We start from the raw sequence: 26,756 nt of genomic DNA, 5'->3' as shown, positions 1-26,756 counted from the left end.
TTTCCCTTGGTGTTTTAAGCTCCCAGTGGGACACTTCATTATCCTAAAGCCCCCCAGCTGGGCTTCCTCAACAGGCTTGACTGTTCCCTCTTAAAAGGGCCAGACCAACCTGTTATAGGGATGTTAGAAGAGAAGAAATCCCAGCTTGATTCTGATTCCAGGTGAAGCAGTGAGAAAGACTGTTTCTTTTTGTAAATGACAAACATAACATTTGTGATGGGAAAATGCTGATGGGAACTGTCAACAATAACCAGTGAATCCTCCAAAGGAAATTGTTTTTGTAGGGCTATTTTTCGGAGTAAAGTTTTAAGTCCATTCTCATCATGAAGTTAGCAAATGGAAGAATGGAACGTGGAAGCCTGCAGAACTTGCTCATTTAGCAGAGATGATGGTAATGACAGAAGCTGAATTGGAGGTGTTGAGGGAGGAGGGGTGTCTAAGATGGGGCATAGGAGAGCTGCATCCGTGTCTGCCACATAATACCTACTGATGGGAATTTCCTCTAGGAATTTGTCTAGTACCCTCTTGAACTAAGTTAAACTACTAGCCTCCACAAAACTGAGTGGAAATGAGTTCCGCAATTTAATTATATGCTATTTGTTTTAAAACTGCTACCTAATAATGTCGTTGCATGTCTCCTAGTTCTAGTATTATGAGATCATACCCATCTACTTCCTGTACATTATTTATTATTTTGCAAACCTTTATCATGCTTCTTTCCTAAGCTGAATAGTCCTAGCCCATTTAGTCTCTCCTCACAGAAAAGCCTGTCCATGCCCCTTATCAACCATGTTGCCCTTCTCTGTACTTTTTTAGTTCTCCTATTCCCTTCTTAAGGGGGGGGGGGGGGGAAATGTGTGTGGGTGTGTCCATGGGTGTGGAGGTGGGGTGGGCAAAACTGCATGCAGTATTCAAGGTGTGGGAACATCACAGATTTATAAAGGGGTATAACGATATTTTCTGCATTGCTTACAGTTCACTTCTTTTTAAGTCCTAACATTTTCTATGCCCTTTTGACTGCTGCTGAACACCAAACTGAAGTTTCTAGCAAGCTGTCCACAATGACTCAAAGATCTCCTTGTAATATGGTAACTGTTAACATAGAGCCCATTATCATGCATATATATATTTGGGGTTATTATTTTCCCCAGGTTACACACTTCCCACCTTACATATATCAATACTGGTATGCAAAAATTTCAGTAATACTATTTTCATAGCTAAAGTGTGCGGACATAAAGAGCTGTGTCCAGCACCATGCAAGACAAAAAACCCCAAAAACAACAACAACAAAAATCGAGCAGTTAGATCATTAGTTGAGAACACAGCTGGCTGTTCAAGTTGGCTGGCAGAGGGATTACTGGGGGGGAGGGGGTTGTTTTGTTTTTTTTACATGCAATGCACTTTGGAATATACTACACACCTTGCTTTTGAAAGGCAAAAAGAAGAAAAAAAGATCTTTCTTTGTAGTAACTGAGTAGCAGCAGGTAGGGAGCTAAGCCTGCTCATATTCTGCTCCCTCTGAACTACCACAATTTCCATGGGAGGATTCATGTTAACTGCTGCAAGTTCTCTCCTCCTCCTGCTCTCTGGTTTTGTAAAACTACTACTAAGTAAGAAAAATTCTTAATATGCCAAGGATGATGAATAACCTTAGAGGTCTAGATACTACAGCATATTTTAGTACACTAAAAATATGAACTGTTGATTCACAAGATTCATTTCTCAAACACAAAAGAAATGGGTTAGCAGCAGAAGAACCTCACACCTCTTAGTTGTACAAGGTACTCACTGAATGTTCAAAGTAACTTCCTCCTATCATAAGATGCCACAGGTTTTTTGATGCTTAGCTAAATGCTAAACATTAAAAGTTATATACTGTGAAGCAGAATTTATCTTCTATGTTGTTAACAGGCAGGTAAGCATTTTTCTGACTGCACAGCAAGCACCATGCACACTTGACTCTACCTGGTAAGGACAGCTCTGGGTCCTCGAGCTCTGGCATGCATCTTATCCAACACCATGTGCTTTAGTTTCTGATAATATACAGGACCAAAATAGATATAGGCTTCCAATGGTTCTCTAAAGGAATAGAAAATATATCACAAATCTTGGTTACTCATTTTTACCCCTAGACACAATCTACTAAACAGGAACATTAGCAAGGCAATCTGGAACAATCCAGGCATCATAAGCCACAAAAAAAAGCATTTGGTCTTTCAGGCTTATTTCAATAATAGAGGCATGAACAAACTTCACAGCTAGAGACAGAAGTCTAACTAACTGGTTTAAGCGATTGGAAACTGGTTTAAATTTGTCTCAGAACTGAAGTTCAGTGCACATAAACCATTTTCAATAAGGCTGAAAATGGTTTAAGATAAACCTGCATGTACATGTAGTATCACACTTAACTGACTTAGGTTAAACACATTTATGGAACTTCTGTCCCAAATCCCTTCCTGATTCAAGTTAACACAGTTTCTCAGCATCCCAGGATGCTTTGCAGCCCTGGGCTGTGATGTCTGCTCCCACAGAACAAGGCTGGCCCCACCCCCAGCAGTCACAGAGCTGAAGTACTCGGCTCCCTAGCCTGCTTCCTGCCTGGGCCTGTCAGTCCAGTGGGACAGGGGGCAAGGGAATGGATGCCCAGGCCCCCTTAGTCCCAGGCTATAGAACAGGGGGAAGAAAGGGCCCTGCAGTGGGGGCTTTTTGTTCCCACCCTTGCAGCCCAGCAAGCCAGGCAGAGATCGGCTCAGCCCCACCCTCTCTCCAGCCTCCACCTTCTAGAGGACGGGAACATATCCCTTCCCACTCCCACCTGGAACTCACTCCACCAGCTGGGGTCAGGTGGGGGAGAGGGGAGGAGAAGCCCCAACCCAGGAGCTTCTCGCCTGCTCCTCCACAGCTCAAGCCAGGCTGGGACCACCTCAGCCTTGCCCCTTCCCCAGACCAGCTCCAAGCTGCAGGGACATGAAAAGCTCTGAGGTGGGTGCTTTTCCCCCATGCCAGGCAAACCCCATGGCAGAAATGCATGCAAGTGTCAAACAACAGATTAGTGGACTATAGCATCACAATTCTTATTTAAGAGACTCATTTTCAATATATTTTACAATGTTACTCTCTGCAAGGAAAGTTACATTGCAGACGATAACAAAACATACAAACCTGAAAGTCTTCATACCCTTATGTAAATCTGTATTATGACATTTGCTACCCCAAACAGGTCAGTCCTTAAAATTTTATTTCTATCATATTTTTCTGCTCTAGCAGCACATCTCACTTACACAAAATATTGCCAGCTCTTAACTAAACAGAGTACTCCAAATCCAAGTTAAGAGGGAATATTAAAGATAAAGTTGGCTTATTTTCCCTAGAAAATAATTATTAGTCATCAAGGCACTGTTCTCAAAAACTATAGAAGCTATTAACAAAAGGTGTTTACATGCTAGTAAGAATTTCAATATTTAGGAAAGATCATATAGAACTCAGGGAATAAGGAGTAAAAGAGGGAATTTAAATGATATTTATTTAATCAAAAAACTTAATCAACATATGGAATCAGTTAGAGAGCAAGGCAACTAGAAGTAGAGTGTGGATGTATTCAAGAATCACCTAAGTCTGTTTTTGAAGGAGGAAGGGGGATTGGAAGGAATAATAAAAATCAGGAAGGTGGGATTAAGATACATTTTAGAAGGGCAGGCATGTGGGACCATATGGCCTTTTCCTGTTTCTGAAGTATCTCATGTTCTTTGAACTCCAGAGCTCCGAAGACAGTCTGGTCAACACAGCAGGAACTTAACAGATTAGGCTATTATGCCAGACTGAATCACTGTATAACCAGCTAAACAAGCAGGCAAAAACTACGGCCAAGAAACAGACACCTGCCTCCAATTCCGTATTTTACAATATTATTGTAGTTAATGTGATAATGCAAATCTTGTTCAACAAAAACATAACAACGGCTGCCAAAAACCCCCCCCCAAAACGTAGAAAGTTACTTAGAACCCTGTTCAAGGAAAACTTGATTTTGCATTAATTTCTTGCAGATCTAAAGTTTAACTGCTTTGTCTTGTGTGTCAACAACCATTCATGCTAAAGTCATGCATGCATTGGTAAAATGAAAATCTGAAGTATTTGATGTTTAAAAGGTAAAATATAAGAACAATGGAAAAAAAAATCCCATTGTTCATGTACTTCACTTCATGTCAGATACATACTTGTTCTTCAACAGAGGCATAAGAAAATATTTCAGTTGTGCCCCAACAGGATGTTCTTTTCCCACTCCTACACCTACACCTATGTAAGGATACAGATTTTAGCCACATTGGTCTACAGGCAAAGATATTCAGAACTCTTGGCAGAAGTGATATCTTTGAAGCAGATTCTTACCCAGTGATACCAGACGTTACATAGTCCTTCCCTAGGTAGTTATAACCATAACGAATGAGATCTTCACATACATCCTTAACTTTACTGCCTCCAAAAGCTGTTCCATAGTGAAATCTGCCATCTAGGACGCCAGCCTTCCCAGCCAACAGTTCAATTAATTTTCCCACCTGCGCAATGGAAAGCAAGAATTAGCAAGAGGAGTACTTTCTTGATGCACGTCTCACCCATCAACCCCTTCCTTATATTTTAAGCGTTATCATCTTAATACAAAACTGCCAGCTCACTGTCATGTGGTAAAGAACACTTGCTATATTGCTATCTGAAAGTTTTATTACTCATATTTAGTAAGATGAGCGTGACCCACAATCTAGCCTCACTCCTAGACAACTGAGGTTGGAGTGCTTGGCATGAGGAGTGGGAGCAGAAGGAAGCAAGCTAACGGGGAAAAATGGGAGAGGAAAACAAACAAAAGGGAAAAGGCCCGAATAAAGCACAAAATCATAGCCTGGTTGGTATGGCAGTACAGCACTTATGGAGTGCAATCTATTCCCTTACATCCCTATACTACCAACCCACATCATGAATAGAAACAGGCTCTGCGTAGAATATATCCCCAATACCCTACGCAGGTAGATAGAGGCTTGGCTCTGTCCCCACAATGCTCAGTGACATAGCTACCCTGGCTGGTTGTTATAGGCATGGTTTAGTTGTTCCTTGAAGCAACAGAGAGACAGGGAGAGAAATTACCACTTCGAAGTCTGTCTCTCTGGGCTGCACCTTACGCTGGCCAGGGTTTAATCTCACAATCCAGTCCACCCGCGGGCAAAATGGCAGATCCGACCAGCAGTTGGACTCGATTTCCCAGCAGCCCTTGCCTGCATGGTGGGGCCGGTTTCCATGGAGACTCTAATTGCAGCTAGGCTGTGATAGTGCAAGGCTTAGGTTGCCATAGAAACCAAACCAAAAACCAAACCAACAAAAAAACCCAACTGAAAATGGATTAAATTTTGAAAAATATTGGAGTGGAAAGCTATGCCTTGGCAAAAATTCTCTCCCTTCAATGTCATGATGTAAACTAAATATGAAGTGGGGAAAAACAAAATGGGGGACAATATTAAGATTGTCTATTACAGGAAGCTTACTTTCTAAATCAGGATCATGGGAAAGTGGGGCTGAAAAGGATCTAGTCAGCCCCCTGCTCAAGGCAAGATCAGCCCTTAAGTAGCCATCCTGGTCCGTCTAACCTGCTCCTGAAAATGTTTAGGGATGGGGAGTCCCTAACTTTGAGGCAACCTGTTCCAATGCTTGCCCACCCATGTGGTCAGAATATTCTTCCTAATCTCCAACCCAAATTTCCTTTCCTGTAATCTGAAGTTATGGCTTGTAGCTCTGCCTTCTACACCCACAGAGAAAAGCCCATCTCTATCCTCTATAATCACCCTTCCAGTATTTGAAGACTAATCAAATCCCCCCTCAGTCTTCTCAGCTCCAGACTAAGTAATCCTAGTTCTTTCAGCCTTTTCTCATGTTTCCCAGGCTCCTAATCATTTTTGTTGCTCTCTGCTGGACTATTTCCAATCTGGTCAAAACTTTCTTGGAGTGTTCCTCAAAACTGAACACAGTGCTCCAGGTGAGGCCTCACCAATGCCTAATAGATCAGACAGATTACTTCCCTTGATTTGCGAGAGATACTCCCTGCTAATACAACCTAGTATGCTGTTAGCTTTTTTGGCAACAAGAACACTCTGTTGGCTCATATTCAATTTATGATCTAATGCAACCTCCAGGGTCCTTCTCTGCAGTAATGTAGCTCACCTAATCATTCCCCAGTCTGTATCTGTGCATGCAATTATTCTGTCCCAAGTGCAGAATACTGCACTCGTCCTTGCTGAATTTAATCTTACTGGTTTCAGACCACTTCCAGTTTTCCAGGCCATTCTGGATCCTAGCCCTTCCCTCCAGAGTGTCTGCAACTCCACCCAATTTGTCGTCATCCACAAATTTGCTAAGTGTGCCTTCAGTTACATCCTCCAAAGCATAAATGAAGATGTTAAAACAGTACTGAAACTAGGGCAGGCCTCTGGGGTATGCCCACTCAATACCTCCTCCCAACTAGGCATTGAGCCACTGATGACTTCTCGTTGAGCATAATGATCTAACCAATTATGTATCTACCTTATAATGTTTTCATTATGTCTCTATTTCCTTAGCTTATTAATGAGAATGTTGTGGGAGATAGTGTCAAAAGTCTTGCTAAAAACCAAGGACCAATTGCATCCACGGTTCTTTCCCATCCACATAGCCTGTCACCCTATCATAAAAGGAAATCAACTTGGTCAGGCAAGATATATTGTTTCATGTTGGTTCAAGTACTTCTTGCCAATGAAAAAAACAATGCATCTGACATTTTCCCCAAGATCTTCTCCCAAAATTCACAAGCATGCACATTTTTTTCTTCTCATGCTGTAATGCATAGAATCTGAATCTTAAAGGGATAGTCTGTTTTCATTTTTTGTGAAGCTATTCAGTGAAAACAATTCATTTTGTAGAATTAGTCCAATACAGCACTAGACTTTAATTATTCAACTTTTTTTCCACCCTGTGAACTTTACTCGTGCCAACAGCTCCATGTGCAGAAGCACTTAGATTTGATTAAAGTTATTTCACCTGACTGTCAGTTACTCACCTATCAAGAAGAGACTTAAAAGAATTCATGAATGCAATTCTGGAAATATTTAACAGCAGCAAAAGTTCTGACAAATTATTTAAAAAGTACTCAAATTTTCATATGAAAAAACCTGATGGCTATTTTTATCATCTTTATACACAATTTAATTGTGCCCTGATCTCTTCTGAAACATCTTGATTATTGGCCACAAGGGATAACCAGTTTCTTCACCTGGATTGAAAAAAGCTGAAGGTGGGGATGGACATTGTGTTAAAACAATGTGAAGGAGATGATAGTCTCTCTCGCATCTGACTGCAACACTTTGTTCTGCTTTCCCACCTGCCTATGATGCATCATCTTATAATGCCATATGCAAAGATTGTGTCCTGTTTACATTAGGTACTTTGATATATTCAAAACTGAGCACTAAAAAAAAAAAATCTCAGGACAGCAAATACATGAAATGAGGGTAAAACCACACATTGTATATCATTCTGTACTTTTCCATCAGTTAAAGACCTTGTTTACTTTATTTATTTCACTTCATTTTCTATTTTTGGGGGATAGGGAGAGAGAAGAGGGTATTTCCCTGCCTCCCCCGTGCCCCACAACACAATGTAATATGTATGTAATGTAATACAACTGACCGTCATACGCGATGGGAAGCCATGAGGATTCATTATGATATCCGGACAAATTCCTGTATCGCAAAATGGCATGTCTTCCTGAGGAACAATCAGCCCACACACCCCTAAAGGAGAGTTAAAAAGAAATGTCAATTCACAAAAACAAAGCACCATAGGGACAGTGACTTACTACCACATTTTCATCAATGTTCTGCCACTCCTTTCTCTTGCGCATGGATCACTATTTAGCAAGATTAATTTCCCTCTTAGTGCTGACAAACCACAGTTAATAAATTGCTACACGATAACTTCAGGGGTGCAAATTTGCTCGCCTCATTCCCAAAGAGCAATCAAGAAGAAAACATACATTTTCCAAAAGTGACAAGAGATTTTGTGTACTCAACTCAAGCCACTTAAATCAAAGACTTAATTATCAGAGCATGTGCTGCACTTCCTGAAAATTTGAAGTCTTTAATGCATCTCTCTGGGTACTTAAAAACACTGGTTAGTTTTGAAAACTTGGCCCACAAAGCTGCATACATAGTCTGGTCTTTGAGAACAATGATCTCCAAAGAGGTTTTCTATTAGGAGAGGTAGGTAAATATGATCTGTTGCCCAAAGAAATTATAATTTACACCAGAGATAACACCCTCCACCTTTGAAAAATTTTGGAAACTCTTTTTAGTCCCAATAATTTGAAGCCAATAGGCTGTTGGGAGGGGGGGAGAGGGTGTGTGGAGATAAATAGAGTTGAAAAGCCCAGGAAACTTAAATGTGTGAAATCCATTCAAATTGCTTTAAGTTCTCCACAAATCTTTCCTTCCCAGCCTTCATAATGGTTTCCACAGTGAGCTTTATAGATTGAAATATAAGATCTAGCAGCGTGCCCTGAAGGGTAACAGCATTTTAAATTCAGGTGTTAAAATGCAGACACTGAAGCCCCTACTCCTTTGAATCAAGACAACTGTTTCAGTCGGACAATCTTTTCCAGAAGCTCTCAGGGTTGAAAAAGAGACTGCAGGCTCGGTGAGATCAGCCCGGTGCCACTGCCAGAGCGCACTCTGAGAACAGTCCTCGAGTGGAGGGGGCTGAGGGTGCTGGTTACATCCCTAAAAAGGCATCCCCCAACCAGCCAGTTCACAGGGGGATATTGGCGTCGGCTCAGGAGGGAGCTCCTCATCCACAGTCCGAACAAGACAGGGATAGGTGCAGGGGACAGTAGCTAATAGAATGAGAATGGCAAGAACGGGGGAGGGGAGAGGAGGATTTGAGCGCCTGCAGTTTTACGTTTAGTTTCTGACCTTGTACAAACTTAATCTCCACTGTTTTGTTGACAAATCATTAACTGGCCGTTCTCCAGAGAGAATCATTGGTGAAAGCAGATTAAATAATAATAAAAATAATTTAAGAAAAATGAAATCAGGTTTCTTGCTTGCAGGATGATTTTATTTCCCCATCCTAAAAATATATATGTATATATAGCATACGGGTTTACCCCACATTCGCATTCTCTTTTTACAAAAACTTGAAGTTGCATCTGGACTAAGGGCACCTGTAAGCCAAAAATTAAATCTTAGCTAACTTAAAATTACTTTAGGATCTGAAAACCCTTTTATATGCCAAGATGGTTCCCATAGCAGACAGCCACTGTGTTGTTTGTTTTGTGTGAAAGTGAATGATAAAAGATCCATGAAATCGACACAGAAAGGCAGAACAGCAGAAAGAACTGAGGGCTCTCCATCATAGCGGCTTCTACCCTCTGCTGACTTGTATAACAATGGAATCTACACATCCAACTGCAGATCTAACACAGCTGTGCATTTCATTAGATGAAGAGCACTAGTGACACAAGTAAATAATTAACTTATTCTGGTCCGCTGACTGTGGTTATGAGACCAGTCATAGCTGACAGATTTTAATACAAGTTAACACAAAGACAGCATAATGAGCTTAGAAGTTAAAACAAAATATTTAGACAGAATCTGATGATCTGAAACCCAGTAGGCCATTTTTAAAGTCCTATTTCTGCAAGAAGTCATAAATCTTAATCCTAAACCAAGATGCAAAAAACGATTTTTTTAAAAAGTCAGAGACTATCTATTCCTCTATATCTATGTCAAACATCTATATTTGGAGAAAGTGACAAAGGATGTTTTCCTCCCTTTCCTTTCTTTCTTATTTTTTTTAAAGTAAAACTAAACTCTCTCACTGCAGGTCATTCCTTCTCTGGGAAATACCCCCATTTAAAACTTCTCTATGGTCCGTGTATTGCATGAATAATAGTAATTGTGTATAGCATACTGCATTTAGAAGCCACTTTGTCCTTTGTAACAAATACAATTAGTCACCTGGAGAATATTTTGCCATATAAAACGCTGCTTACAGGTTCATAGTTTAAGATACAGAGTCCATGCCCCAGCTCATTCAGAATTCTTGACCCATTGTTTACAGTGCAACCTTCCAGTGGTAAAAGGGAAACACCATTACAAGGTCAAAATACCCAAGGGGGAAGGGAAAAAAGTTAACTACTCAATTGCACCCATTTGACAGTAAAAGCAGAGTATGAAAAAAAAATGATCAAATGAATTCACTCATTACAATGGAACAGCAATTGGGATTGGATGATTAAGCACTGCAGAAATAAATATAGATGCAGGACATAAGAAAGCTGCTGGTCTGAAGGGCTTGCCCTATACACGGCCATACTGAAATTCACCACCTTAACCACCCATAACCCATCTGTTAGTCTGGGAGTATCATACTTCTATTGTAATAATCCATCCTGTAGGATTAATGTAAATAATATTTGTATTGATTTTACTATAGACATAATCATTTTCAGATGATGAGAAAAACCTATTTATCACATATAGACAATCCAAAGTATGAATTAAAGTGAGTGGGTGTGCATGTGTCACTTTTTTAAAATGCACTGGTTCGTCTAAGGAGTTTATATTTGTAAGCAGTCAAACTGCTGGATGTTTTCTAGACCTCTATTTTTTCCAATTATAATTTTGATTTTCTTTAATTGCATAATAACTTATTGAAAGGAATTTATTTTTGAGATGGCTTACTGTGAAATTAAAATTAATGCCATAGAAGTTTCTTTTGTTTGTTTTTGTTTAGTTTGTTTTAAAGATTATGGCTGACAACATTTATGCATGAGTACTCCAGTTGGTTGAAAAAGGAATAGCTAAGTAACAAAAAACAATGATTTAAATAAACTTTTAAACAATAACCATGAGCTGCATTCTCCAGCTACTGCTGCCATATACTGCTCAGATATGTGGCAATTTCCTCACTTTAAATACTATGGCCTCTGTCCTTTAAAAGGACCCATGTTGGCATAAATCCCAGTCTTCATGGAGTACCATTAGTTTCTGTGGGACTTTGAGGCCCTAACCATGTGGATCCCATTGCAGGATCAGAGTCTTAAGAATACCTTAATTCCTTTGAATTCCTTTTTCAGAGATTTTATTTTTACATTTGCAGAGACTCAGATATTAGATTTTCTTCTTTTGCTAGATGTTGCTTTCATTGTTTGCTATGCAATGTAAATTTACCACTCTTGTAAAATGGTTTGACAAACAAAAATATCCAGCAGTAGGAGAATGTTGTTTTCACACAATACTACATGGATTCCTTCCATAAACACACAAAATTAAAAGGATAAAAAAAAGAATCAAATAAGTCAAAAAATGCAAAACTAATTATTACCAGTAGGAGGCACATCAGAAAACAAAGGGAACTAAGTGAGTGAATAGAAGTATCAGCAGCAATAATACTAATTTCTGTTGGAGACATGAAAACCAGCCCACTACTGGATAGTTTTGTTTTGCACCTACATCATTCTACAACTACAAAACCAACATTACACTCTGGATTTTTCATTACTAAATGCACCTAGTAACAAAACAGGCACTGGGCTTAAAGGTATGAGCTAAGCCCCTCCAGCAAGAAAAAATATTTCCAAATACAATTCCAACTGTAAAACAGCAAGGCATTTGGGAGACAAGAAGCCTGTAAAATCATGAGGAGAAACACAAAAAGGTACATTCGCTTCAAAATCCTCTAATTAGCCACTGTGTTTGTTAAACAACTATGTACAACTCCAGAGAAAGAGTGCTAAATCATACTGGCTTTGCTCAACTGCCGAATCATTTACAGATCTATCATATCAGTAGCTACATCCCATTTGACATAAGATGTAAAGGAGGACAGAATTAAAATTAACAGATAAATAATGCATAAGTAAACTTGATTAGCTTTCTTATTAAAAACATCACTCCAAATGAGAGGAGGCGCTAGAAGACAATACAGTTTGTACACTGCTTTCCCAGGAGCTGCTGAATGGTCTGATGTGATAAATTTGCATAGTCTGAAGCACACAAAGAGCTGATTAATTGAAACCCTTACAATGCTTCTGGAAGCAGCTATTGTAAAACAATAACCATAGGAACTTTACAAAATACACATGGCTGAATGAGTCAAGAGCTTAATAAAATGTGTGTTCAGGTTACACTATTTGGAAACAGAATTAGAGATTTTTATTCTGTGCCATAAAATGCTAAAATCACCCTAATTTCAAAGGTTCAGTTGGGGATTTACTGAAAAGGTCAGAAGGTTACCTGTTTGCTATTTGAGATAAAAAAAAATGCTGTAATTTAATTCTTAAAATAGAAAAGATAAAACATGGTTTAGTTACAAAACAATCTAGAGCTGTAATGGAATTACTATGGGATTTTTTCTTCATTACATATTTGAAGATTAAAGTAACATAGCAAAAAAAAAAAACCAACCCCCCCATAGTCTCCAACAAGTTTTATCCATCTTAGATTCCTGGAGTCGCTGTTTAATATGTACCAGGAGAAATGAAGCCTCTTTCTAAAGAAAACTGCCTAATGCCACTCCAAAAATCTTTCTACTATACTATGTACTTTTCCTACTTTTCTGAAGCTTCTGACATATATCTTTAGTGATCATGCCTGATGTTATGGAGGTATCAAGTGAGGTTTACATGCAAAGAAAAAAAAAAAGATACAAGCAGCCATTTAAAAATATAGTATCTTAATGTACTTCTCTTTATACATACTGTGCAAGTATTACTTAATGAGACAAAGCATGCTGCTCCTTTGTTTTGTCTTTGGACACAATACTTATGTACATCTAAATTCATACTTTGCGGCTATTTGGACTATGCAACTGCTCTAAATCAAGAAAAAAATTTAAGCAAGCCCACGGTTTAATAGATATTTGGTAATGCAATGAAGTTTATGTAGTTCACAATGAAGTAAATAGATTGTTTTGACACTAAAAAACATGGTTCATTTAGGAAAACAAAGGCAGTCTTTCATGAATTTAAACTTGCTTCCTCGTCTTTAGAGTTGTTTAAGTGTAGATACTTCAGAACGGTTTAATCTTTTATCTTAGATCTTCAGCTATTAAAAAGCTTCTGTTTGCCAGTTCAAACAATCTCTTGCTTAAATACAGTTTTTCCACTCCTCAGGAATACTGTTCAGTATTGCTGCTTAGTTCTGTGATCTACAGGACCTTTGTTGGAGGTGTTAATCCTTTTTCACATGAGAGACTGAGAAATGTTCTTTCAGAGAAGTGATATATTGCTTTTTCACATCAAAGGAGTCCAACTTTTTTCCTCATTGTGACTTGTAGAGAAGCAAGAGGAAATCTGGAAATATAATAATTTAGTTTGTATGGGACTCAGATGAAGCTTCTTTAGTCAAATGCTCTCACATCCCCTTCTTTGAATCAAAAGATGATTTCACTTGCAGAATTTAAGATAAAACCAGAGCAGAGGAAGCTTCCTTACCCTTCTTGGAAATACACAACCATATAGTCAAACCAGATGTCTTCTATACAATGGACATAACTCTCTTGGATGTGTATATATTTGTTTGCATAGCACCAGTAGCTTACTAAGTACTTCCGAGACTGGCAAGGGGAGGTCCAAAAGAACTTATTGCAACATGCAGATAGATAAATGATGGAAAGCGGGTAACAGTAAGTGAACTGATGAGTGAGCATTAGACTGCTATCTGATCCTTTTGCATTTTGCTTTTATTTCTCTTTTCTTGCCCTTCCCGTTTTGTAGAAACATCTTGAAGGGAGTGAGGGTTTGAAGGAAACTTGGAAGAAGGGAAAAAATAAGGTGCAACAGAGTCAAAAATAGTGCCCCCAGCCGTGATGAGGGTATGAGCCAGATGTGAAGAAAGCAGCAAGTATGAACCTTACAGCATAAATTAGATTACGAAAGAGGCCCACAAACTCTACCAGCAAAGTTTAAGGGAAGGCTCTTCTGAGACCACAGCTTTCAGAACTTGTATGTGTGAGATTTAGCTGCTCTTCAATTGTTATCCTTTGTGTTCTTGAATTTAAAATCTATACATCTCTTAGAGAGGAGAGAAAATTTGATGTCACTTGAAAATGTGGCTCTCCTAATCTCTCTCTCTCTCAAACTCATTCAGCCCTTTAAAAGTTACTTGTATATAATCACTCATACGTCTAATCTCATCTTCACGTGCACTTTCCAAAAAGGTATGAAAACATCAGAGAAGAGATTTAACATGCTTTACCCTTCTCTACTGAGAAAAAGAAATGGTTAATTGTAAAGCCCAGAAAAAGTTACTAATTTAGCATCTGCCTTCAGAGCAGTAGTCTGCAGTAAGGGTGCCACAGAACCCCTTTAGGGGTAACACGATGCAGGTGTTGCCACTGCTGTGGCAGGCAGAAACAATTGCCCCATGTACAGGATTGAGGCATACATGTGCTCTTGCTGCATTAGGGCTCTGATAATCCTAAAGCAACCACCAATAAAGCTGCCTTGGGCTGTAGCCCTTCCTGGTCTGGCCCTCCCCCCACCACTCCCAGAGGTGCCTGGAACAGTTTCATCCATGCCCCCCAGTTTCTGAGAAGAGCACAAGGGCAAGCAGACCAAAAAGGGCTACAGCCCAAACCAGAATTCCTGGCTATTTTAGGGTTATCAGAGTGCCATAATGCAAGACAAGCATGCTCATATGCCACAGCCCATCCCAGCCTGGCTGTGCAGCAAGCAGTTTTACTTGGAGGCAGTAACACCCAGTTGAGAACCACCAAAGTAAGTTGAGGCAGCACAAACAGTGGTTCTCATCCAGGAGTGGAACCACATTAAGAGAGTGGAGGGATGCCCTGAATCTGAAAAGGTTAAGAACCACTGCTTTAAAAGATGCTGGCAAAGCCACCACTGTTGTCTTGCAGCCACCACTGTTGTCTTGCAGCATGGTCAAGTCATATAAGCTTGTGAGATAGGAAGCTAATTGCACTCAGCTGAGACTAGTTTTAAATAATTGCAGTTCACTCCATCAGAAATTCAGAGATGTCTACTTAGAAATTCTAGAAACTTTACTGTTAACCAGTTGAATTTCTGGTTGTCTCTTTCATCCGCGACAGGTTTCTGCGATTCTGACTTCCCTTTCCAAAATTTTGACGTGTCAGAGGATGATGATGCTAGTCACATTTGGAAAACAGATCTTCTGCATGCCTTTGTCTAATAATTGTTCCATCAATTGCTATGAGTCAGCATTAATACTGATATCCAATTAATTACTACGTTTCCTGCTTCAGTGCACTAGCTTGCTCAGATATGCTCTTCAATCTTTTATTTTGGCTTTTCATCTACAAATGTATTTGCCTCCTACATATGATCTTTGATATCTCTCTTCTCCATCCTTCAGAACTCTTTTCTTGCCAATCACTTTCCAATGAACAGGAGAAAGTAAAAAAAGTTCAATGAATTACAAGACATGCTAGTAAATGGAGGTGTCCTAAGAACTCAGGCGTTTCCTAATAGCACTATCAGAGTTGTTACAGAAGGCTAACAAAGGAATTGAGACGATTCAGATGATTTCTACTCGCTGAGAGCCTATTTTATTTAACTTAAGAGAAAAAGAAAGGATTTCCTCAGGATTCAACAGGTTACTGCACGTCCACGACCAATTACCGTTCCATCCATCTTAACATCTATGTGTTGCAAAATGCTAATGCATACAAAAACTTCTCAGTTTCTGTTAAGGCTACTAAATAATATGTTGTCATCAAAAACTAGGCCAGAGATAAGCCATTTTCAACCCTCTGCTTCATGGTGCTGGACTGTATCCAAGTGAGATCACAGTCATGGAGGCAGAGGTGATTTCTCAGTTACCTACACATAATCCCACAAAATGTCCCAAGTTGTGAAAGGGCCTGCAACTCAATTCAACAGGCAGTATGTGGAGAGAGTAGAAGTGTGAGGGTGATATGATCATGGCAGCTTACACTGCTAATGAAACAAGCTATGGGAGTGACACTCTCTAATGGTTGGTGACTATTTCTAAATTGGGAGTGCCAATAGTTACAACTGGAGGTCACACACACGTGGATTACTGTGTCTGATAGGATGGACTACAGTCTTGTGATCAGTCAGAGACAGAAGTACAAATTTTTGCTGCCAGAGGTTCTTTGGCATTTGAAGATGCATCGTCGTCTCATTAGCTCTCTCAAGTTTTATACAGATATTGAATAATACAAATGAAAGGTTAAATGCTTGTAGGATTCTACAAGTAAGTACATTGGAGACAAAAAGGAACATTTGTACCCATAGCTCTGAAGATTCAGTCTGAGAGAAAGTTTTGCTTAGGAGTCATGTTTAGGAGAACTTAAACAAGTTCTAAATTTAAACAACAGCAAACACCACCAGGCAGAACCTTCCTCCTCCAGCAAGTTCTCAAGCCAAAATATTTTTCTTTTTTTAAGCAGATGAAATGAGGACACAGGGCACCAGGGAAAATGACTATGTAGTACAGTATACAAAGTAACAGTTGCTACTTTAACTCCAGTACTAGTTAACTATTTTAACTACAGCTCTAAAAAGAGACTACTTGCATCATCAGCAAAGTTCTATATTTTCAGGGGGAACAGAAAATATTCAGATATGGATTCATTCCAGGTACACCTTGTCTCATTGTGGAGGCAAGTGGGTTAAGATGATTTTTTAAAGAGTCTAATTTACAGCTATGCACACTATTATTTCCTCCTTGAAATTTTCCACTCCTTGGGCTTCAGAGACTGCAATCTTCTGGGTCATGATTCTATGCTATTCAGGGTACAGTAGGTTTGCCATTGTGCCCTGTTCCCATGTCCATTGACCATATTCTCATCTTAACAGCGCCTTCAATATCCAATCCTGCAAATGACTGAGCAACTCCCTTGCAGGTCCAGAATTCCTTTTGAAATCAGCTGGAGATCAGGGTAAGAAGAACACTAAGGGGTACTCAACCTCTAGAAGAATTAAGTCTTAAGCATGTCCTTTACTGGAACTTCTCCCTCTTTCTGGTCTCCATCGGCGTACCTCAGAGTTCCCTCAAGCCTTTTCTTCTGCATGCTGCTCTTAAGCATCTCATCTGGCCACCCACCTCCAACTACCACCTCATGGAGGTGACTTTCAGACATTCCTCTCAGTTTCTGACTTTCCTGTCCATTCAAAACTAAATTTCTGATACTCTCCCCCAATGTATTAAATTAATTAATTTTTTTTTTTTTTTAAAGGAGTCCCTAGACTCCCCCCTTTTGGTGTCCACAGGCGATTCCACTGCCTTTCTGCCTTGCAACTGTGGTGCATTTACTTATCCCTCCCTCACTTTCATCTAATAGACATTTGTAAAATTAGCCAAATTCAAAATATTACCTTGCAATGTTTTCCTAATACTATATGTATAAGAAAAACAGACCTCATAAAAAATTACAAACGGTGAATGTGCCATTAGCTACTACGCTGCAGAAGCAAGTATTTTTATTTTATAGTAAATTGCTTGCAAGTCAATTAAAAACTTGGTTTTTTTGTTGCATCTATTTTACTCACATAGCGAACAGATATAGAAAGGTTCCCTTCCTAGTTTAATTACTGACCTTTAATAAAATATGTAGCTTACCTTTTTGTCCATGACGACTGCTAAATTTATCTCCAATTTCTGGACGTCTAGTCTGTCTCAACAACATTTTGATCAAAAAAGCATCCTCTGCGTTGGAGGAGATCATTACTTTTTCGATATATGAATCAGTTGCACCCTTGTAGCTAACAAAGGAGATAAACAAAGATCTTTTAAATGCATGTGTACACAGAATCCAGTGCAAGTTTTGAAGGCACCTGGGACTGGCAGGTTTCCAAGCAGAAAATCTTCTGGAGGGTTACATACGTGGAAGGGTACTGAAGTCTGTATTATAATGAGGCATTATACTTCAACATTTCTGAAGAAAAAGGATTTTTTTTGAAAAGCACAACCAAAAAGCCACAAGGGGGACTGAGCTCAGTTAGTAAATGGAAGACAGGCCTGATGGTCTCTTCCTGACAGTAGAAACTTATGATGTGTTGTAAATGGTTGGCGCTTCCAAAAGAATATGCCACTAGCAAAATCAAAATCACAGGGGATCAATTGCAAGAAGGAGTTTGCAGGGAGAGGGGGGGATAGGAGAGCAAAGAAAACAATCAAACCATCATTATCCCTCAACAAACTAGGAATAATTCATATTGTGGCTATTAAATATAGAGCATTACATAAAACATGTCCAATATTAAAAATTAGTAGATACTGATCCCTCTGGATACCTGTATGCAGGAGAAATTGAAGAGATACGAGGAAGATATTATAAAAGAAATTAATCAAGAAACAGAATGGTTATTTAGCATTTTAAAAAATTATGAAAAAGTGATTAAGAGGTCTTTACACAAACTAATTGGAAAACTTCATCAGACATGGAAGGGGCAGCATGGAAGACTATGGGCTACTTTGAAGGTATAGCCTGTAATTTAAGTGTAAAGGAGAATGCAGAGACTTGAAAAAAGCTGTTAGTCATGACAGAGTAAGAAGAAAGTCGAATTATTTCTTAAAGCTTCTGGGATGCACTGGAGGGATATGGGGCTTTGGACAAATATCTTCTTCACCTGCCATGACTTCCTCCTTTCTCTCTTGAGGGCTTTTTTTTTTTTTTTTATTTATAGTGTTTGATCCTGCCCAATTGAACTAATTGGAAAATATCCCAATAGCTTTGAATCAGATTTAAGTGATGCCAAACTATCTTTCCCTTTCTGATCTATCAGCACTCATCTGACTGATCGATCAGACATTTACAAGGGTGCTATTAGCCAACAAAAAGTGGACAGGGTGTTCAGCATGTTTAATACTGCAGTTTCTGTAGTCTGCTGTGGAAGCCCTTCAATCACTAGAGAGCTCAAACACCACATGAAATCTGTAATGGAAATTGAATGGCCAACAAAGCTCTCAGTTCTCTTGAATAAGGCTTTTACTTTGTGGTATACAGACTTGCCAATTATACTAGTTTTTCAGCAGACCTGTAGTTCCCAAACTTCTTGGGCCAACGAACCATGATCATCCCTCAAAAAGTCTCACAGAGTACCATGCAATCTTACTCAACTTTAACGGAAAAAATTAACAAAACATGGACCACGTGCCATGGTCCTGCAAGACCAGCAGTAGCTCAGTTTGGGAGCTACTGCCACAGATAACACCTTTTCAAATCCTTCTATGGATTTAGAGGGAAATTTTCATGGAATGGATGGCCCCCCACTAGTCACTCACTCTGTAGGAAAGAGGATTAAGCAGAGCAGTTTTATACAGGCTTATAGTCAGCTAAGCAAGAAGAGGTCCATCCCTCCATCCACGAGCTGGACAGAAAAGGTTATGGATTAAATAGCATTCAGTCCTTTGCTTCCAGAGCTCGCTGTGGGGCAGCTGCCACCTCCTGAGGATTCTGATCTACTCGTATGCACCCTGCCCCTCCATTGAGCTTTTTACCAGCACTGGGACTGGTTGGGATGGGGACCTTTGTCATCCTCAGCCCTCATCATGTGCCTGTCTCCACCCCCTTATTCCTGAACCTTTGGGGATCCAGCTCTCCCTTTACTTTAGGGTCTTCTGGGATATCCCCTTTCCATCTTAAGTGGGTTCTGAGCCGTCTCACCTGAAGCCAGCCCACAGGAGGGCTAGAATTAACAACAATTGGGTGTCTTGGCACATCTAAAAGTTCCAAGAGTTAGAAGCTTAGCCTAGAGGGCCCCATTAAAAATGTGTAAAGAAAAATTAATCCTTCTCCTTTTTCATTGCTGAGCATTTTCTACCTATCCTTCCTTCTCCACACTTGTACATTTTAAAGCATGATACTTTAGATGACATACGTTACTGGTACATCTTTATACTGCGGTTGCTGAGGCACGCTACTTCCTTCCAGAGGAGTCTGGGTCACAGTTGGCATAGATTTATTTACGAGCACTTGTTTATTTTCTACTTTTTCACCTAAAAAAAATAAATTTAAGAAACAATCAAAAAACCCAAGCATTATGCAGTGATACTTGATCTCCTAAACGCATTTAAAAATACATTATAAAACATCTTAAATAAAGAAGCTTACTAGGAAAAGATTAATTAATCACTGAGATGCATAAGAAGCAGAAGAGTAGAAAGAGACGTTCTTTGATGTCACATTTGTGCAGCCGTAAAAAATTTGGGGTGGCACAGGTGGTGATCAGATAGGCATCCCTACCCTTTGTCATGCCATATCAGAGGTGTGACAAAAGGTAGTGTTAAATGGTGCCACTTTATTGCTGCTGATGTCTATTTGCTCAGTGTTGGAAAAGCGTGGGAAGCCTGGAGCTGCCTACACTCTTCAGCCACCCTAGGCATATGCTTTAGGGGCTTGAGGGGCACAATCCTGCACAGCCTGGTAACTTTCATGCTGGATTAGACCTGTCAAGTCCCTGGAGCACCTCCCTAACTTTCCCTGTTTACAGAGACATGCCCCAGGGAATCTTGGGCTGCCTCTAAGCAGGGAAAATGGGGTTCCTCACTTATGGAGACCTGCCTCAAGATCTCCAAGGGGCTGTTTCCATAAGTGAAGAATGCCAGCGTGTGTCCAAGTATGAAGGCACAGCAACCCATGTTGACCTCTGCTTCATACAAGAAGCATGGACCGGCATGGATCCTGACAAGGACATATAGGGCAGTGCAGGACCTGGGACCCAGGCAATTCATAGTGCCCTGTGCCTCTATGCCAGGACCTGCATTGACTCATGCCGCCACATGAAGCACAGGTCAGTGCAGGAAATGGTGTGGGTCCCAGTGTGGAGGGACCTGGGGAAGTCTCTGTATCACTGTCCCACCCTCTGCCAGGACCTGTGCCTCCATGCGATGCATGGGTTCTGGCACGGAGGTGTGGGGCAGTCAGGGACACAGGGAATCTGCAGGCACTGGGAACATGTCACCCCTTGTCCTGCATCAGGGCCTGATGCAGGACAATGGGCCACTTCCTATGCTCAATAAAACAGATCAATAGTAGTGACACGTCCTACCACAGTTGATCTGCTTTGCTTTGTGTAGTCTGTTTTTACCAAAGAGTGGTATTTTTGTAATGCATCGACTCAAACATTCTATAACAAGGGAAGCATCTAACTAGGACATGCCAAAAAAGAGAAGGAATGACATGCAGATCAATTCTGGGATCCTGTAATTCAAAACATTTGATGCGTCTTGTACCCGATACAAGAAAATATCTGTCATCTAGGAGGAATCCCATCTTTACAATGCAATTTCTCTTTTATAAAAGCAAGAATACAACTGGCAATTCATCTCCAGTCTTTGGAGGATTCAGACCTCTAGAGAAAAGGTTCCTTACTCTCAGAACAGTAGGACAACAGAACAAGTTGTTGAGGGAAGGTATGGAGTCTTCACAGGAGTTTTCTAGAAATGTGTGGATAAGCATTTGATAGGGATCATACAAGCTTAGTGCATCCTGCATATGTACAACTATTCTCTTTTCTCCTCCCACTCTACTCTTACTCGTTTCTTTCTAGACCTTCAAATCTTTGCATGCCTTTTTTTAATTTCAAAAAGGAAAGAGGAAATTTGCAGTGTGACCATTGGCACAAGTGTTTTTGGCTTTCATCTGCACTGTTTAAACAAGTCTGGCTCTCCATTGTAGTCAGGGCTGTATATTTATATTTGGAGCCAGCAACAACTCACCCTCTATTTCAAGCTTTAAACACTTTCTGGGAAAGGTGGGAATATTGATTGCTAAACTCCACAGAAAGGTTTAAGAATGTAACTGATTTTTATTGCAAGAAAAACCACAAAATATCTTAATGATTTCCTTTTTGGAGTTTAAATTACTGGCATTTGGCTTTTTTTTGTTTTTTGAAAATACACCATAGTATTGCTGCTTCTCTAACTGAAATACATCAGTGTTGAAGGGATCCTCTCCTCTGTATACATTACATATATAAACTTCCACATAATTAAATATATTGATATGATCATTATTTATGTGCTCCACCAACACATACCTAGAGTGTGCAGATACTTCTCTTTTCTCACTCTAAATGTCCTTATTAATTGCAAATGTTGGGAGCTACAGTACCCTTCTGGTAGCATATCCCAATTTCATTAGTTTAAATATCTAGATCCAATGGCAGAAGACAGATCAACTAGCAAAGGTTCAGCAACATCAGAGATGTGCAGATTAGGGAAAGTAAAAGGACAAAGGTAAGTTTTGAGACTTCAGAAATATTTTAACAACATAGGATCACATTGGCCAAGGGACGAAAATACAGACATATTGATCTATGTTTAAAATATCTTTTTCTCATGTATATTAGCCAACAGAGCAGAAGTTGTCAGATTATTTTCAGAAATGTCAAAATGTAGTGTCTTTCAATTATAAGTTCCTATAAAAAGATACAGTACTTTAAGATATAGAATCATTATCATGCCATTTGTAAGGAAGGCTGATTTCTTTTTCCTGATAGATTTTAATATAACAATATCTATAAGGTTGGACACACCTGGAGAGCAGATTCCATCAGCATCTAAAATTTCATGACGCCAAATTGGTTTACGTGTAGCTGCATCCAACATTGGACCCATCACTTTATCGAATGTCTGATTTGTGTAGCGCTTCAGAGTACACTTAGCATTCTTGTATACAAGACATCTTCCAAATCCTAGAATGAAACAAAATCACATCAAGTACAGTGTAAGCTGCATTTTGTAATCAAGCAGTTATCAAAATAAAATTCAATGGGTTTCAATGTAACTTTAGATTTAATTGAAGAATAAGTATATGCCCACCTACCATATGTAAACAAATGTTTGCATTATTTGCGGACTGCCTTCAATGTGTACAGCATTGAACAAAGGAAGTCACTCACCTCAAGCAAGCTCACAATTTGGAATCAATTACATATGCTACATTTTAAGACCTATAAAGGCCCTGGACTATGACAGTTCAATCTTGGGGCTGTACAGATTCCCCTGGTTTCACATCAACTCTTTGGTGCATCATCACTGAAAAGTCTTCATGGAAGATAAAGCTATTTTAACTGGGATTAGAATGGAGAGGTTTGGTACATTTTTTTCCTGTTGGTGTTTATTGGGCATCTAAATAATTTTACTGAAAACTTCGGGTTTTTCTTCAGGTGCAAGACAGTAGTGTACATTTTGGCCATTCCTTGCCCCAGAAGCAACAAATGGTTACAAGTTTTGCATGAAATCCTCTTATTCAAAAAGATAGCTATGTGCAAATGCCTACCAATAAACTGAAGATTATTTCATCTGAAAGACAGCTGTGGCAATGTACAGTACATCTATACCCGTTAGACTATGTCAAGTAACTCCTGTCAAGTATCACGTGGTCTTTCATTTTCTCCATAAATGTTACTAGCCTACCAGAAAAGAAAACAGTCAGTTTTAAATCATGCCTGTTGTCGTTTTAGAAAAAGGCATAAATTAAGTGTGGCAGACATTAATGCCAAAGATACATGTCTAGGAATACTATTATTGCTGCCTAGCAACTGGGAGGAGGGGTGTAAGGAAAGGGAGAAAATGGAGACAGAATTAACTAATGGAAGAGTCTGGTTTTGGCCAACCACAGCTAAAATCAACTCCATCCCATTGCAATATTTTCCCCTCAAGGGAACTGGTAAAAAAAATAAAAAATAAATAAATAAAGACACCAAATTCTCGAATAATTTTTTCCTCAGCAGAATTTAAAAAACACCTTTTCCTTTATTTTATACAGCATTGAAGAATTTATGGTGCGAGTGACATTTAAAAAGGAGGCAGCAGCACAAACAAATTTTACCTCCAGACTAAATGAAAGGTAACTATGTACTTCTGCTTAAAATAGACCAAACTATAGAGATTTCAAAAAGGAAGTAGATAATTAGTTTCTCTCTGTTTAATTATTTTGTTTGCTGGTATATCATTATTTTCCTCAAAGCATCAAGTTCATAATGACACAAAACACATGCTCTCTTTCTTCTGCTGAGAAATACATTCAAAAGTCTAATTTCATCTATCGCTTTCAGTGCTGGGGAAAATAATGAGACTGTCCTCTCTGTTAGGCTCAAACAAAGGCTCAGGTCACCATCTAAAAAGCAAGCCTTGCAGCAACAGATCATCGAACACATTAAAACTTTATGCAAGCTAAATATTTTTGAAAAAGGATCATTTATCCTTTGTTATTTAAGGTCAGAAGCCAGACATTTATTTTCATAATAACCTATACTCACATGTAAATATGCAGCTTGTGTAATTTCACCAGAAATGTACCATGTTCAGATACTTTATGTACAAACGCCATTACGTTTACAGAGGGAAAAAAACAAAACCAGACCTTTTATACGTTGAAGGTAAAATTCATTAAATAAAAAACGCAACGCAATAGAATGTGTTTGCATTACAGAATCTAAGAACACGATCAAACAATCCTTACCTCTGTCCAAGGAGGCCTTGTTTAAGATGAGAGCATCTTCAATATCATAACCGCTGTAGCTCATTACAGCAACTGTAGCATTCTGTCCTGCTGGCAGTTTCTCAAACTCTATCAGTTCAATGGTTTTTGTTTTAACCATTGGCCTTTGTGGATATGCTAGCAAATACATAAGAGTATCAATTCTGTTCCGCTGATTGTAGCCAATGGTACCTATATTTAAAACAAAGGCAAAAGTATGAAGACTTTGTTTCATTAACTGAAATATTTTAGATATAAAAATTACCAGCATATAAAATAACTAATTTCACATTTCACAAGCTTAGGTAATAGGTCTTGTAATGAATGGTCCTCAAAAGAAGAGAAAAAAATTAAAACAATATAAATTTGAGCTTGAGCTGCAACAAAAGCATTTTTCCATGAAAAGGACTCTAAAACTCAGAATTCCATCAAGAAAAAAAAAACAGAAGAAAAATTTTGATCAAGGGAAGGGCTTGCATAACTTTAAACTTTAGTGAATCTGCATGCTTCTAACTGTGAATAACTGTAAAAAAAAACAACAAAACAATTAGCAAGACCATAAAGTGAACTAGTTAATATTCTTAGCTTTTGAGGAGTGAAATTATGAGCTACAGCCTGATCTAAATCTCAGAGTCAAAAGAAGGACTCTCATTGAGTTCAAAAGGAGCTTTGGATCATGGTCTGTGCTGTCTACATCATATTTATTTCCTCTTCTGGGTAATAATTAGTTCAACCCCAGTTTGTGTAAGTATCTCAAAGCATGAATAAAGTATGCAGTTAACAGCAGCTCAGACAGATTTACTTCCTGAAATTATTAGGTGCGTCACTGCTAATATAACTACTGTAGAAAAGTTCACCCACAATATCTTTGTCTTTTAACATGAAATTAATTTTAAATTTATGGTTCAGAATTCAACCCTTTGTATAGACCTCCCAGCTTGATGCTGAGATTCTGGCCATTTCCCACCAGACTGCCAAAGTGTCTTCTGAAATCTGTGAAGAAAAAATAATTAACACCCAGCAGGGGAACAAACTGTTGTGTAGCCTAACAATAGTTAAGGCAATCATATGTTACTACAGTTTGCTGTATCAGGCCTTATGCTATGTCTCTAGGCAATTTATAAAATTCTAACTTGAAGAAGCAACATGGAAAATAAAGGTTTGAAAACATTTACTGGTTGTACCCAGTAGGCTGTTTTTTCAAGATGTTTGCACTGCCTGTAGTAATTCTAATATATAACAACATGCCAAAACAAAACCCTGCTTGTAGGAATAGGACAAATACATACAGTAACTGTCTATGAAGGAATTTAAGTATCTGTATTTAAGTAGGGGTTTAGGTTGTAGCCGTGTTGGTCTAAGGATATAGGCAGACAAGGTTCCTTGGGTGAATTTGATATCTTTTATTAGACCAACCCAAATGGTTGGAGAATAGTTGTTAAGCAAGCTTTCGGGTTCAAAAACCCTTCGTCAGGCTCAGGAAGCTGCAGCAGTTGGTGTGTGCTCTTTCTGGATGGAATGAAAAGTAAAGAAGCCAGGGGCTGGGCTGGGCTGGGGAGTCAGTTACCAGGCAGATTATAATGCATCAAAAATCCAATGTCTATGTTTAGTCCCTGATCTCTAGTATCCAGCAGGTTGATGAAATGGAGTTCATAGGCTCGTCTCTGGGATGTGTTGTGTAAATTTCCCTTGAGGATCAGGACAGAGATTGGAGAGAGAGTGGCCCTCCTGTGAGAAATGTGCCCCCACCGGTAATTGGGTGTTTCTGTCTTTGATGGATTTCCGGTGTGCATTCATTCTGGTGTGCAGTTGTTGTCTGGTCTCTCCTACATATCTTCCATCAGGGCATTTGGTGCATTGGATGAGGTATACTACATTCCTGGAGGTGCAGCTGTAAGATCCTGGGATGCTGATGGCTCTGTTGTGGGGTGTAGTAATAGTGGGGGTGGTGGAGATGCGGGGGCAGGTTTTGCATTTCTTGTCATGGCACGGTCTGGATCCTTTTGGTGTGTTCTGGGCTTGAGGAAGTTTGCTTCTGGTGATGAGGTTGGCGAGGTTCGGTGCTTGTCTGAAGGCTAGGATGGGTGGCTCTGGGAAGATCTTTTTAAGAATAGGGTCTTTTTCTAATATGGGTTGCAATTTTTTGAGGATTTTCCGTACAGGTTCAAGGGATGGGTGATAGGTCATAACCAGCGGTGTGCGATTTGTGGGTGTTTTTCTTCTGTACTGCAGCAGTTCTTCACATG

At 39.3% G+C, this 26,756-nt stretch overlaps 1 protein-coding gene across 5 annotated transcripts in view; it reads right to left on the bottom strand.

Annotated features, from left to right (window-relative positions):
* The window catches only part of POLR3B (RNA polymerase III subunit B), a 130,693-nt gene that overhangs the window by 15,030 nt on the left and 88,907 nt on the right, over positions 1-26,756 (bottom strand). For all 5 annotated transcript variants that reach the window (XM_025204900.1, XM_006024266.3, XM_025204902.1 and 2 more), the window contains 7 exons: positions 24,493-24,702; positions 22,562-22,720; positions 19,904-20,021; positions 17,643-17,785; positions 7,705-7,808; positions 4,390-4,556; positions 1,969-2,082 (listed from right to left, as the gene is read on the bottom strand). In XM_025204900.1, coding sequence (XP_025060685.1) covers positions 1,969-2,082; positions 4,390-4,556; positions 7,705-7,808; positions 17,643-17,785; positions 19,904-20,021; positions 22,562-22,720; positions 24,493-24,702 — 1,015 coding nt within the window. The remainder of the gene's footprint in view (positions 1-1,968; positions 2,083-4,389; positions 4,557-7,704; positions 7,809-17,642; positions 17,786-19,903; positions 20,022-22,561; positions 22,721-24,492; positions 24,703-26,756) is intronic.

Source organism: Alligator sinensis, unplaced genomic scaffold, assembly GCF_000455745.1.
Source record: "Alligator sinensis unplaced genomic scaffold, ASM45574v1 scaffold267_1, whole genome shotgun sequence".
Lineage (NCBI taxonomy): Eukaryota > Metazoa > Chordata > Crocodylia > Alligatoridae > Alligator > Alligator sinensis.
The sequence above is the reverse complement of the archived record's forward strand: the minus strand, read 5'-3'. Positions and strand labels throughout refer to the sequence as shown.